The sequence below is a fragment of the Lolium rigidum genome, chromosome 6, assembly GCF_022539505.1.
Source record: "Lolium rigidum isolate FL_2022 chromosome 6, APGP_CSIRO_Lrig_0.1, whole genome shotgun sequence".
In the NCBI taxonomy this organism is placed as follows: Eukaryota; Viridiplantae; Streptophyta; class Magnoliopsida; order Poales; family Poaceae; genus Lolium; species Lolium rigidum.
The window spans coordinates 114790411-114806528 of record NC_061513.1 but is presented as its reverse complement, the minus strand read 5'-3'; the positions used below and the strand labels follow the sequence as shown (position 1 = coordinate 114806528).

The 16118-nt window shown below is 45.6% G+C and overlaps 1 protein-coding gene across 1 annotated transcript; it reads right to left on the bottom strand.

The window, feature by feature from the left end:
- Positions 1–4989: 4989 nt before the first annotated feature.
- On the bottom strand, positions 4990–6486 carry LOC124668491 (scopoletin glucosyltransferase-like). The gene has a single exon (XM_047205621.1). It carries the CDS (start codon positions 6484–6486, stop codon positions 4990–4992), a length of 1497 nt encoding a protein of 498 aa, XP_047061577.1.
- Positions 6487–16118: the final 9632 nt, after the last annotated feature.

Here is a 16118-nt window from a genome sequence, read left to right as displayed (position 1 = left end):
TTCAAACTTATAAAATGACTTCCTATATATGAATCTTATTCTCCGGACCATTCCGGAACTCCTCGTGATGTCCGGGATCCCATCCGAGACTTCGAACAAACCTTCGAACTCCATTCCATATTCAAGTTCTACTAATACGACATCAAACTTTAAGTGTGTCACCCTACGGTTCACGAACTATGTAGACATGGTTGAGAACTCTCTCCGACCAATAACCAATAGCGGGATCTGGAGATCATGAAACAATGATCATCTATTAATCAACAAGCTAGTTAAGAGGCTTACTAGGGACTCATTGTTTGTTTACATAACACACATGTATCAATGTTTCGGTTAATACAATTATAGCATGGTATATAAACATTTATCCTAAACACAAAGATATATAATAACCACTTTTATTATTGCCTCTTGGGCATATCTCCAACAGTCTCCCACTTGCACTAGAGTCAACAATCTAGATTACATTGTAAGGTACCTAACACCCATGGCATTCTGGTGTTGGTCATGCTTTGCCCTAGGAAGAGCTTTAGTCAACGGATCTGCTGCATTCAGATCAGTGTGTACTTTGCAAATCTTTACTTCTCCATCTTCGATGTACTCGCGAATCGAATGATAACGCAACTTGATATGCTTCAGCCTCTTGTGTGATCTTGGTTCTTGTGCATTGGCGATGGCACCCATGTTCTCACAGTAGATGACTAGTGGGTCCAATGCACTAGGAACCACACCGAGCTCTACAATGAACCTCTTCATGCATACCGCTTCTGATGAAGCCTCTGAAGCCGCTATGTACTCCGATTCTGTTGAAGACTTCGCCACCGTGCACTGCTTCGAGCTTGCCCAGCTTACTGCAGCACCATTCAATATAAACACGTACCCAGACTGAGACTTAGAGTCATCAGGATCAGTGTTCCAACTTGCATCGGTGTAACTGGTTACAACGAGCTCTTGGTCACCTCCATAACAAAGAAACATATCCTTAGTTCTTTTCAAGTACTTCAGGATATTCTTGACCGCTGTCCAGTGTTCCATTCCTGGATCACTTTGATATCTGCTAGTCAAACTAACAGCATGTGCTATATCCGGTCTAGTACATAGCATGGCATACATGATAGAGCCTACTGCCGAGGCATAGGGGATCTGACTCATCCTTTCTCTTTCTTCTGCCGTAGCCGGTCCTTGAGTCTTACTCAAGACCTTGCCTGGTAACATAGGTAAGAACCCTTTCTTACTTTCGTCCATTCTAAACTTCTTTAGAATCTTGTCCAGATATGTACTTTGTGAAAGCCCTATTAGGCGTCTTGATCTCTCTCTATAAATCTTGATGCCTAATATGTACGATGCTTCACCAAGGTCTTTCATTGAAAAACTATTATTCAAATAACCTAGTTAAGAGGTTTACTAGGGACTCATTGTTTGTTTACATAACACACATGTATCAATGTTTCGGTTAATACAATTATAGCATGGTATATAAACATTTATCATAAACACAAAGATATATAATAACCACTTTTATTATTGCCTCTTGGGCATATCTCCAACATTCCACCTCGTCCCCGGGGCCATAAGGCTACCAAGGCCGATCGAGCCCGGGAGGCAGCAGCCCTTGCGTTCACGTAGACCTTGGAGAAGATGATGGCCGAGAATTAAGCCACCATGGATAAAAGAGACGAGAAGAAGCGTCTGAAAAAAGAGGCCGCAGCTACCATCTACCTCAACCTCACCAAAGAAGTCATTGAGGTCCAAAGGATTAACATCGAGGCCAGAAAGACAGACGCTGAGGTCAAATTGCGTGACGCCGAGGCTAGAAGGATGGACGCCGAGGCTAAAACCCGTGCGGAGGCACAAGGATCATGCTGGCCGACATGAGTAACATGGACGACGACACTAGGGCCTGGTTCATGAAGAAGCGTGCCAAAATCCGCGCGCGAGATGCCTGATGTGCGGGGCCATTGTCAAGCACCATGGCCTCCTTTTGGACTTGATTTGTTGTACTGGCCATGTTGTGCCTCTTTTGGACTCCATTTTACGCCGTACTATAGATACCTTAATTTAAGCCAATATGATAGCTATAATTTCGTGCAATTAGATTATTTAACCTGTTTTCGAAAATTTCTGAATAAAAAATGGCCCACGCCTGAAATGCGTCGGGCCGCTGGAGACCCAACGTAAATAGACCCATGACCATTTTCGTGTCCGTGGACTGACGCAACGGACGGACGCTCGGACATTGAAGAAATTCGAAGCACACACTAAATGCTTCAGGTATCCAACGGTTATGATCACTTTTCGTTGACGGCTGTGAAACGATTTCGTTGCCGATACATAGTGGGATCTGACTTCTAACATGACGAGCCTCTCACCGCGACGGGCTCGGAGTAGCGTCTTTGTACTACGAAACGCATCAGGTGCTTGTGCTAAATAGGGATCGAAGCGAGCGAGGCGAGTCCTCCACCACCACGGTGAACAAGATCGGCGCCGCCGGCACCGCAACCAAGGATCGGAGGACAAGATCGGAATCGCAGCGAAGGAGACTCGCCACCGCGTCGAACTCGGAGTAGCGCCGTACTTCCGGAATGGTGGGCGCCGCCGACGCCACAGCGAAGGCAGAAGAGACTCATGGCCTCATTGGAGGCAAACCGTTGAGTAGGTACCCCGACCCCGTGGTGCCGGTCGATGAGGATGAGGAGGAGATGGAGGCAAGGAGGTGGTGGGGGTGGCTGTGGCGCGCCCTCTCGCCTTTCCTCCGGCCGGATCATGAGCCCATCCGTGCCGGCGTACCGCTGACCTACCAACAGATGGAGAGGTGTCCGGACAGGTTCGAGTGACCAGTCCATCCAACAGTTCGACTTCGATTGATTGACACGCATAAATCCAATCTCTCATCGATCGGAATGGGATCGCATGACCGTGCAGTTCGCACCCTGTCTATTATATTCAACATTTGCGGGGTTCTTAATTGATCCGTGTGTATGTCTTTTGTTAGGCCAAAGGTGCTGGGCCGCTTGGAACGCTTAGATCGCGATCGCAAGATTGTGCAGAAATGCCTCGAGTGGTACAAGCATCCGGTGATTTGTTCTTCCTTACTGAACATTCCTGCCTACCAATTTAGTATTGCAGTTTGGGACTATTGTTTCACCGCTTTGAATTAGACTCCACTAGAACAATCTTTACTGCTTCCTGTTTTCACTTCCGATGGATGCTTCAGGCAGCGTGTCCATACTGCATATCTTCCTAATTCCTGAACGTACCAGAGGAGGCACCGACTAAGAAAATTCGGTCGTTTGGTGCTTTTTTTGTTGGGTGTGCCTATGTCTCAATTGACTGAGATTTTTTTAAGTCTCAGTCAACTCAGAAAAGTGCAACTATAGTTTAAAAAAAAAGTGCAACTCGGTTCAGTTGCACATTTTTGTCAGGAAAGTGCAATTGCACTTTTTTAACAGAAAAGTGCAACTCAAAGCACATTTTTGTAAGTGACTTAGACTTAAGAAAATCTCAGTTGACTAAAACATAGCAAAACCGTTTTTTGTTTTGTTTTGTTTTCCCTGCCCTGTGCCAATATCTTTTTTTTAGACCCAAAGTAATATATGTTCTATTTTTTCTGTTATGTTCTTTTACCTTGTTACTTGTGTCAAATTCCTTTTCGTTCATAATAAAAGAAAAGAAGTACGCTTTCCCCCTGAACTTTTTATGCTTGGCTCATATTTTTCCCTGAAATTGCGAATAATGGTCCATTTAGGGTTAAATGGACCACTATTTGTAGTTTAGGGGCGTTTAGTGAGCCAAATAAAATTTTGGGGGAAAACATGAGCCTAGTGAAAAGTTTGGGAAGAAAAAGGGACTTTGTTCTTGCAAAACAAACCAATTACTTTTCTCAGCTTATTACTACATGTACTAATTCCTTTTTCCTGATTGATTGGTTGATTAGGGTGATGAGTACGAACCTGCTCCTGGTGCGGTGACTGAAGGAAGCAGACTTAACAGGGGCATGTGCTGGAATCATGGAAACTTTGTGGCACGTCGGAAGTTCTCTGGCTGCTTCTCCTTCATGCCCGCTCCTCCTCTCTTCTTTTTTGAGCTCAATCATAGAGGAAAGAATGTCAATGAAGTCGTCACATGCACCCCTCTAGGTATGTATCTAATTGATCAGATCCTCTTTTGTTGTGCAAGACATCAAGAGTACGATCTTCAAAGGCACATATGATTCACACATATTGCTTCCCTCTCCCTCGTTAAGAAGTACTTTCAAGCTGAATTTTCCTCCATTGCTTTTTTCATTACTTAACTTGAGGAGCCGAGGGAACGACGGAGTTTTGTTTCCTGTGTATTCAGATGAACCAATTACTGAAGCCTACAATTTCCTTGGTTTCCATGTTGTGTGGGGTAGTCGTTGTCATGGTGGTTGTATGGCTCTCTCTCTCCCCCTCTCTTATATTCGTTACTTCATGTTGCATTCTTACATTAGTCTCTGACCTTGCTTCTCTGCGTATTTGTTCTTCAGCGGATTGCATTTGCAAGACATGCTACCGTCAACATCCTTATGTGATGAGGATATGTGTATGTGAAGATAGCAAGGTGGAGCCTGTATGCGACATGTGCTACCCTCGCTTCGGTGTGATTCATCCAATCCAAGGAGCGTTCGCGTCACTAAACTTGAGCGTGACTTTTATCGCCCCAATCACTGTTTTGATAGAAAACAATCTTGTATGACCCCTGACGCTTAACCACGCATGCTTCTAAGTAGAACTGTAGTATGTGGTTTGCCCGTTTGAATGACTACATGATTCATTAGGTCATCATTTCAGGGCAGTTAGTTTGAATTCAAGAACTTGTCTAACCATACGTGTAGCTTATTGTGTATCAAGTCTGCTGTCAAACTAAAGTTAGATAATACCAATAATTCGTGAAAAGGTGAACACTGCTGGCATGTGGGGAAATATATATGGTTGTACGATTATAGACGAGTCATCAGATCAGAATTTATTAGTTTGTGGAGATGTCTTCTCCAACCTTCACACGGCTTCGCCTAGCCATCAACTCGTCCACGAGCCTTCCAACATCACTGTGGGAAGATCCGCCGTTCTCCACCGCTCTCCGCGCCTCCACACAGAGACCTTTAGCCCTCATTTGTATCGTGTCGCCTTCCTCACTGCCGCCCATCAGTCTCCCGATGGATTCAGCAATTACCTCACCGGCAATCACCTCGTGGGCCTCCATAGCCGATGCGTAGTCCTTGGCGCCGACGCTGACTCCCACATTGAGCACCTCCACGACGAGCTTCTCGTTGTAGAACTGATCCGCGTAACGTGGCCACGTGACCATCGGAACACCGGCGCTCACGGCCTCCAGAGTCGAGTTCCAACCACAATGCGTGACAAACCCGCCGAGGGCCGGGTGGTTGAGGATGAGCATCTGCGGTGCCCAGCCTCGGATGATGAAGCCGCAGTCGCCGCGCGCCATCAGCTCGGCGAAGCCTTCAGGCATCCACTCTGAAGAGTCTGGGCCTGAGCGGGCAATCACCCACACGAAATTCTTGCCTGAGAGGCCGAGGCCGCGAGCAAGCTGGTGCAGCTCCGATGGTGCGAAACTGGTCATTGTGCCGAAGGAGACGTACACCACCGAGCCAGGCTGCTTGGTGTCGAGCCACCGGAGGCAGCTTTCTGCGTCTGGCGAGGGCGCGCTGGTGTTGCCTCTTACAGCCATGTCCTTGCCGGCGAGTGCGACCGGCCCAACGAGCCACGCGCGGCGACCGAGCGTCCTCTGATAGTGCTCGACGTATTCTGGCTCCAGACCGCGGAAACTATTAATCACCTCGCCGAAGCTCCTCTGGTCCGCGGCGTCCAAGCTCTGGAACATTGCCCAGTGCTCCGGCCTCTTGGCTGGGTCCATCATTTGGCACCGCCTCAGCTCGACATGGTGCGGCAGCCCTGGCAGGGAAACGAGGGCGTCGGGGTCGTCGGGGGCACTCTCCGCCGGGTTGTTGCGCAGCATGCTGTCGCTGCAGGACCGCGCGAAGATGCTGCTGCCGAGGAACGCCAGGCGCGGGACACCGTGCTCCGTTGCGGCGTCCGTGGACCAATCGAAGAAACTGTCCGACACGACCGCGTCGGGGCGGGAGTCGGCCAAGAACCGATCGAAGGGCTCCCGGAGCTGTTTCACCGCTTGATAGAACTTGCCGCGCTCGCTCTGCGATGTAACGGCCATGGCGTTCTCGGCACCTGGCGGCAGCCCGACGTCAGGGAAAGGCACGACGGAGATGTCGATGGCCGGGCAGCCGGTGCCACGGAGGAGAGCGTCGTTGGCACGGTCGACGGCCGAGCGGATGATGGCAGCGTTGATGGGCGTGGTGAGTATGGTGCATCTGACGCCGCGGGAGGCGAAGAGCGCGGCCATGTCGGCCATCGGAATGAGATGGCCGGGGGCTAGGAACGGGAAGAAGAGGATGTGCAGCGGTGACTGCTGCTCATCTTTGGCAGCCATGCATGGCTAGCTGCGGAGGAGGATCGATCTGGAGCTGGAGAGTACAAACCGGATTCGCAACTTTCGAATTTATCAAGATAAAGAGAGCATATAAGTCCGAAAGTTTGGGGCTCACGCTATCCTATCGAACCTTCCAGGAACACAGCAAGTGAAGTTGTTTCTGACTTTCTGATCTACGACTTGCCGTTCAAGATTTTTTTTTCTTTCAAATGGCCGTTCAAGATTTTGATACCTTCACATATGTGCTACCATTGGTAAAGCCCCTGTCGGTTGATCTGCCAACAAATCATCGCAAAGATGACTGAGTGAGAAAATGATCATCCAGTACATTTAGACCGTGTATAGATGGTATTTTCTCAGTTAAATCTTTATACAATGCGATTCTTTATTCTGATATACCAGTTAATAATAATAAGAAAATTTAGAAGATGAAGATATCATTAAAAATTAAATTTTTTGGATGGTATCTTCGTCGAGGAGTTATTCTTACCAAAGACAATCTTGTCAAGCGGAATTGGCATGGAAGTTCACGGTGTGTTTTCTGTAATCAGGACGAAACCATTAAACACCTATTTTTCAGTGCTAATTTGCGAGATCTATATGGTCAGTCATCCAAGTAGCGTCTACCCTATATCCCCCCGACTAGTGTGGCCAATATCTTTGGCAATTGGCTTCATGGTATCGATTCAAGATTCAAGTTGCTTCTTAGGGTGAGGGCGCTAGCAGTTATTGTTGGATAATTAGGCACAATTTCCATGATTAATTTCAGAATATTAAGCATGACGACAGTATCTACTAACATGTGAAACTCGAACATACTAGATGCAGTGATCAACATGAACAGTAGCAGAGCAAACAGTACAACATCCATCGCTAAATAGATCGAGATATGTCACACGTACCGATCTGGTGGAGGTGGCGGTGAAGGTGTAGCAGACGATGTCGCAGCAGTAACGTTGTTGATGATAACGTTGTTGACGACGGGGACGATGGGTCGAAGTAGACGGCGTTGAAGACGACGGTAGGCAGCACCGCCCGACTTGGACGGAAGGCGACCCGTGATGAAGAACTTGAGCAGTCGCGCAGAGCGCTTCCCAAAAACCTAATTCGCCCTCTCCCGTACAGGATCGCAAGGACGAGCGGTTCCGGAGACTTGCTCTCCCGTTCGCCGATGCACGTCGGCGCGCGGGATGGAGTAGGCTACAATGGCGGCGCAAGCAGAGAGAAGTGGCAAAACCCTAACTCGTGTATTAGATGTGTTTCTGCGGTAGCCGGGCAGGAGATTATATAGGCTCAGGAAACCCTAGGCAACGTGGGCCACGCCACGTCGCACGCACGTTTCGAGTCGGTTATAGATAGCCCACGGTCCGGGAGCGACCCGAATCGACTAACTGCGACGCATCCGTCTAGGACTCTATTCGTTTTCCTGAGCTGCAAAAAGTAAGGAAAGTCTCCGCTCGAGGCTCAATCCACTCACCACAAGCGCGGCGCGCGTCGTGACGTGTCGTGTCGAGTCGAGTCGAGACGAGACGAGCGAGCGAGGAGGAGGAGGAGCGCGCGTGAACCACTCCTATTCTTACTCACTTACTAGTGGTGGAACAACCCACCTTATAAGGTGGTCTAACTTCCTCCCAACTTTCCATGGACTAAACTTTCCACCTCTTGCCACTCCCTAGTGAGCTGCCACCAACTTGGGCTCAAACTCACAAGGCTGTCACTATGTGGGCTTTGAGATTTATAGGAAAATCTGAAATCTAGTATGGGCCACTAAGTGCAGGCTCAATATTTCAACAATCCCCCACCAGATCTCAAATCCCCATTTAGAGATTTACCAATACTCGCTGCTTGTTTATATACCAGTGTTTCAGCGGAGACTGTTAAGTTGAACTTCCGCCTAGAACCTTAAGCTACATCCATTCACACTTGAACAATGGAATAAGCCTCGAATTGCAAGTTTTGCGTGAACAAGGTTTCACTCAAAGTCATAACCAGTACATGGCTTCCAGTAGCCTACCCCGCGGGTGAAGCATATGCGTCATACTTCGTGGTCTCTTCATGAGTTTACTAGAGATCACCCAAATCTCATAGATTGCGACGTTTAACAATCGAACTCATATAGGTGTGTTATTTCAAGAATGCTCTGTAGGACAGCATCTTTGCTAAAATAGCCAACATAAACACATTAAGGCTTGTTACCAACCTGCCTTACAGCAATTGAGAGTTGTGCATCTTCACATAGAGAGGGTCACATAATACTCTCCTCAATTAAACCACTAGTTTGTTCTTCCCAGGTCCTCATTCACGGGATCTCCGATCACAAAGGTTGGGTTACAACTATGGTGTAACATCAACGGGTCTCAAACCCATCTCCCTCAATGCACTTTCTATCACATTACGTGATAGTCCCTTTGTAAAGGGATCTGCTAAGTTTTTATCTGTTTGAATATATGTAACAGTTATTACTCCGGAGTTTCGCAATTTCCTGACAGACTTCAAACGTCTCTTGACGTGTCTTGATGACTTCGCGTTATCTTTAGAAATTTTCACTTTGACAATTACAGTTTGATTGTCACAGTTCAAAAAGATTGCCGGTACAGGTTTTTCAACCACATGCAAGTCCATCAAGAGCTCATGCAACCATTCTGATTCAACAGTGGTTGTGTCCAAAGCAGTAAGTTCTGCTTCCATAGTTGACCTCGTCAATATGGTTTGCTTGCAAGATCTCCATGACACTGCGCCACCTCCAAAGGTAAATACATACCCGCTAGTGGCGTAGAGATCAGCTACATTAGAGATCCAATTTGAATCACTATATCCTTCAAGCACAGCTGGGTGCCCTGAATAGTGAATCTCATAACTCATTGTACCACATAGATAGCGCATGACCCTATCAAGTGCATGCCAATGATCAGTACCCGGGTTTGACATGAACCTACTCAACTTGCTAACAGCAAAAGAGATGTCAGGTCTAGTCGCGCTTGCTAAGTACATGAGTGAGCCAACGATCTGAGAATATCTCAATTGATCTACGGCAATCCTCCAGTTCTTGCGCAATGTCACACTAGGATCATAAGGTGTTGGAGAAGACTTGCTATCAATATAGCCGAACCGGCTCAAGATCTTCTCAACATAATGGGATTGCGTTAGAGTAATCCCACTCTCGTTCTTAATAAGCTTGATGTTCAGAATCACATCAGCTTCTCCCAGGTCTTTCATATCAAAGCACTTTGACAAGAAATACTTGACCTCGTGTATTACTTTCATGTTTGTACCAAATATCACAATATCATCCACATACAAACACAGTATAACTCCTTCGCCCCCACCATGGCGATAGTAAACGCACTTGTCAGCCTCATTGACAACAAAGCCTATAGAAGTTAAAGTTCTGTCAAACTTCTCATGCCATTGCTTAGGTGCTTGTTTCAGGCCATACAAAGATTTCAGCAACTTGCACACCTTAATTTCTTCACCTTTTACTGCAAACCCATCAGGATGATCCATATAGATTTCCTCTTCCAACTCTCCATTAAGAAAAGTTGTCTTTACGTTCATTTGATGAACGATAAGACCATACAAGGCAGCCATGGATAGTAGTACTCGAATGGTGGTAAGTCTAGCGACATGTGAATAGGTGTCGAAGTAATCTTCGCCTTCTCTCTGTGTGTAGCCTTTAGCTACAAGCCGCGCCTTGTACTTCTCAAGATTACCACCAGGTCTTAGCTTCTTCTTGAACACCCATTTGCAGCCCACAGGCTTGCATCCATGGGGTCATTCTGATAGCTCCCAAGTTCCATTAGAAAGAATCGAGTCCATCTCATTATGAACAGCTTCTTTCCAGTCATCTGCATCTGGAGATGCATATGCCTCTACAATGGACGTGGGAGTATCATCCACAAGGTATACAATGAAATCATCACCAAAGGATTTTTCAATCCTCCGTCTCTTGCTCCGTTTAGGAGCTTCATTGTCATCCTTCTCAGTAATATTCTCATGTGATTGTTCAAAATACTCATTAGATGAACTAGACTCAGGAATTATCTCGGTAGAAATTCTAGCAATGCTATGCATATCTTTCATAGGAAACATATTCTCAAAATATGTTGCATCACGAGATTCCATATAGTATCAACATGCATATCAGGTACCTCGGATTGAACTACTAAAAAACTATAGCCTATACTCCGCGGAGCATAACCTAGAAAGATACAATCACTGTCTTTGGTCCGAGTTTGCGCTTCTTAGTAATTGGAATATTGACTTTCGCCAAACATCCCCACGTGCGCAAATACGAAAGTGATGGTTTTCTCCCAGCCCACTCCTCGTAAGGGGTTTTATCTTTATTCTTGTTAGGAAGTCTATTCAGGACATGACATGAAGTCAACAAAGTCTCCCCCCACCATGCCTTTGATAAACCAGCAATGGCTAACATGGAATTCACCAAGTCAGTCAGTGTGCGGTTTTTTCTCTCGGCAATCCCGTTTGATTGGGGCGAATAGGGAGGCGTCCTCTCATGAATAATGCCATGTTACTCACAGAATTCATCAAAGATTTTAGGAAAATATTCACCACCACGATCCGACCTAAGACACTTGATATTTCTCTCTAGGTTATTTTCAACTTCGGCCTTATAAATTTTAAAGTAGTCTAAAGCTTCATCTTTAGTTCGCAACAAATAAACATAGCAAAATCTAGTCGCATCATCAATCAATGTCATGAAATATCTCTTTCCACCTTTTGTCAACACACCATTCATCTCGCATAGATCAGAATGTATGAGTTCTAGAGGTGCCAAGTTTCTCTCCTCGGCCGCCTTGTGGGGCTTCCGAGGTTGCTTTGATTGCACACAACTATGACACTTAGAACCTTTGGCAATGGTGAAATTCGGAATTAAACTCAAACTGGATAGCCTAGACATTAAACCAAAATTAATGTGACATAAACAAGAATGCCAAACACTGGTATCATCACAAACATTGCCACAAATATGATTCACATACTTATTACTGAAATCAGAAAGCGAAAAGCGGAACAAGCCTCCGCACTCATAGCCTTTACCAATAAATTGTCCAAACTTAGAAACAACTACTTTATTCGACTCTAAAATAACCTTAAACCCATCTCTGCATAGAAGGGAGCCGCTAACGAGATTCTTGTTCATAGTAGGGACATGCTGCACGTTCCTCAGCTGCACGATCTTCCCCGAAGTGAACTTCAGATCTACCGTGCCAACACCACGAACAGAAGCATGTGACCCATTCCCCATCAAGACGGAAGAATCCCGGGCGACCTGGTAAGAAGTGAACATGGATATGTTAGCACACACATGAACATTAACACCTGTATCAATCCACCAACATGGAGATTGAAATACCGAAAATACAGTAAAGAGATTACCGTACCCATCAGCATTGCTAGCGGTCACCGTGTTGACTTGCCTTGCCTTCTTCTTGCGGTCTGCCCTCTCTGGACAGTCCTTAGAAAAGTGGCCAGCCTCTCCACAGGTAAAGCAGCTCAGATCTGCTTTATTTATCATCTTCTTCTTCATGAAGGTTGTAGTCTTCATAGGCTTGTTGAAGGAGGGCTTGTTATTCCCTTTATTCTTGTTGTAGGGTTTCTTCTGCACCATGTTGGCGCTAGACTGACCCTCTCGTTTCTCAGTAGTATCCTTAGCCCGAGCTTTTTCCTCAACATCAAGAGACGCTATTAGATTTTCAACTGATATCTCCTGTCTCTTGTGTTTGAGAGTTGTGGCAAAGTTCCTCCATGAAGGGGGCAACTTAGCGATGATGCATCCAACCACAATGCACTGTTTCTCATGAGCTTGTTCGACTACAGAACGGTTGTATCTCATGAGCTTGTTCGACTACAGAATGGTTGTTCACCATCCTGATGTCATGGAAGCTCTCCATGATGTACAGTTCACTGCCTGCATCGGTTGTACCGAATTTAGCATTCAGTGCATCCCAGAGCTCTTTACCATCTGTTATGTGCATGTACACATCACACAGACGACCAGCAAGAATACTCAGAACGCATCCGATAAAGAGAGTATTGTTTTCCTTGAACTTGTTCTGATCTTGCTCAGATATAGTTCCTTCAGGTAAACCATTACTAACTTCAAATACTTTCAGATGAGTAAGCCAGAGCGTGGCCTTAACCTGCCACCTCTTAAAGTGCACACCGGTAAACTTATCCGGCCTTAGTGCATCAGCAAAACCAGCCATTGTTAACTCAGGAAATTGCCTACAATTAGGTTTTTGGATTGTTGGATAATTAGGCACAATTTCCATGATTAATTCCAGAATATTAAGCATGACGAAAGTAACTACTAACATGTGAAACTCGAACATACTAGATGCAGTGATCAACATGAACAGTAGCAGAGCAAACAGTACAATATCCATCGCTAAACAGATCGAGATATGTCACACGTACCGATCTGGTGGAGGTGGCGGTGAAGGTGTAGCAGACGATGTCGCAGCAGTAACGTTGTTGATGACAACGTTGTTGACGACGGGGACGATGGGTCGAAGTAGACAGTGTTGAAGACGACGGTAGGCAACACCGCCCGACTTGGACGGAAGGCGACCCGTGATGAAGAACTTGAGCAGTCGCGCAGAGCGCTTCCCAAAAACCTAATTAGCCCTCCCCCGTACAGGATCGCAAGGACGAGCGGTTCCGGAGACCTGCTCTCCCGTTCACCGATGCACGTCGGCGCGCGGGATGGAGTAGGCTACAATGGCGGCGCAAGCAGAGAGAAGTGGCAAAACCCTAACTCGTGTATTAGATGTGTTTCTGCGGTAGCCGGGCATGAGATTATATAGGCTCAGGAAACCCTAGGCAACGTGGGCCACGCCACGTCGCACGCACGTTTGGAGACTAACTGCAAAAAGTAAGGAAAGTCTCGGCTTGAGGCTCAATCCACTCACCACGAGCGCGGCGCGCGTCGTGACGTAACGTGTCGAGTCGACTCGAGACGAGACGAGCGAGCGAGGAGGAGGAGGAGCGCGCGTGAACCACTCCTATTCTTACTCACTTACTAGTGGTGGAACAACCCACCTTATAAGGTGGTCTAACTTCCTCCCAACTTTCCATGTGGGACTAAATTTCCCACCTCTTGTCACTCCCTAGTGAGCTGCCACCAACTTGGGCTCAAACTCACAAGACTGCCACTATGTGGGCTTTGAGATTTATAGGAAAATCTGAACTCTAGTATGGGCCACTAAGTGCAGGCCTAATATTTCAACAGTTATCTGGGCGCTTTGGCTAAGTAGAAATGACAAGATTTTTAACGATAAAAATTGTTCTTTGTTGCAGGTCATCTACAGATGTACAGGTATTCTCCGTTCGTGGTTACCTCTTCAGCGAGTGGAGAACCGAGACCTATTTACGGAGTTCTGTACACGGTTGGAGGCTACGACGAGGGATACTTTTTCCCTACATGGGTGGCAGCATAGTCTACGGATTGAAGCCCCACCCTTACCTTAGGCGTTATATGATTCATCGTTTCGATATGTATTTCGCCTAGTTTTTATCTCTTTTGACTTCAGACTCTTAAACGGCTGTGTGCATCCTGGTTATGCAGATGCTGGATGTAATTGCTTCCCAAAAATAATAAAGCATCCTTTATCGAAAAAAAATCCATACGTCATCTTCACTGGTGTTCACTTTTGTTTGCGCGTGGCATAATCACAACATGTCCTTTAAAGCTTTCTCTTTTGTACTCCCCCCCGTCCAACAAAGGATGTCTGAACTTTTTCTAAATTTGCATGTATTTAGCCATATTTTAGTGTGTAGATGCTCACGATGGCAATTTTATCCACGGATCCGGGTATCCACGGATATTCGACCCACCGGGCACGGGTATGGAGGGTTGGTTATGTCCACGGATTTCATGGGGCGGATATCCGATAATTCATGGAGCGGGCACGGGCAGAGCTTTTGCTCCATAGATATTCGATGGATATCCAACTAACATGTGGGACCCACATGTCAATGACACATGCGATTTTACCTACGATTGGCTGTCCTTTTTAGGCCTAAATCACCAAACCCTTAATTTAAGCCTTAATGATTTTATACTCCAAAAAATCACGGAACCGCCTTGTGCTGTTAGGGCTTCCGCCAGCCGCATTGACTGTGGATCTTCGTTGATTGCTCTGCCTCCTCGGTAATGTGATATATTGTTGCTCCTATGAATTGTCGACATAATTACGGCTGAAATGCTACTCAAATAATGTCGAAATGCTGCCAAAATATTCATGTTAGCTTATTATTAATGAAATGCAAGTGAAATATTGCTGATATGGTACTCAAATTTTATGGGCATGGATATCCATGGATATCCAGGTATCCACCGGATTTGGATTTGGGGCGACATCCATGCCCATGGATACTTTCGTGGGCGGGCAGAGCGAGGCTGATGGATTTGGGCATGGATCTGGTTTTTCTATATCCGTCCAAATCCGCTCCATTGCCATCCTTAGTAGATGCATGCAAATTTAGACAATGTTGAGACATCCTTTGATGGACGGAGGGAGTATCTTTAAAAAAAAAACGGGCAAAAAAGCTTTTGCCTTATATTGATATAGGAAAAGCAAACAGGGATATGGCAAGAGCCATGAAAAACAAAAAAGGAAAACGGGGAAGAGAGCCTCCCCCGACCAAGAGAAAAAAGGATTAGCCAATAAGCTCCGCCATGTTTGTTGCTCCGACGAGGATCCAATCCTTCCCCTCCTCTCTTGTCCTATGCATGACCACCGATAGCAAGGAGGACTTATTGTTGAAAACCCGCTCGTTCATCTCTTTCTCTTTTGTATCAATTGACCATCATAAGCTTAACCACTGATTTTCTTTCTATAGCCACGCCTTGACTAATAAGTAAAGCTTCAATTACATTCTTCAATGTTAAGTGATAAAGCGGTAGTGCTTATTACATTGCCTCCTCGATTTATCAACATAATGCAATCAAAAGGCTAAATGTGAAATGTTACTAGACTCATGGCTAAAATTGCATAGGGCTCACCACCAGGTTCTTCAAATATTTTCTTTCTACTTTCTATGGCATGACATCGAATAATTTGCATTTGCATATTTGTCCTAGTTAAGTGCAACTACCAGGATCATTGGTAAACTCTTCATTTTCATCATGTACAGATAATGCATGCAAATATACCTGATACATGTGAGTGAATAAGTCAACCTTATCTTGTAATGAAGAAGATCATCATTATTTCGTTTCTCGGTTTTATTCTTAAAACCAATGTTATCTCTCTCGGGTTGCATTATGTGCCTTTTATCTCAGATGTCTCAAAGTGATTTCTCTCCTATATTCCATTTTTCCAGCCATCATCGGTAAAAGTGTATCTGAGTCCAACACTATTCTTGTACAAGTAGCATACAAAGCAAAATATAGAATACTTACTGGGAGTGGTGTTTTGGAACATGGGTGCATATGCTCCCTATATTTTGAAATGCATCTTGTGTACATTTTAAATTTCAAAAAATTGAAACAAAAAATTTGTACGTACAACTTCACGTGCTACGCGCTCACAAAGTCGTTTCATAAAAAATCGACTTATCATGTGACGTGTGTAAAAAAGACAAAATTCAGTGCTAAAAATAATGCT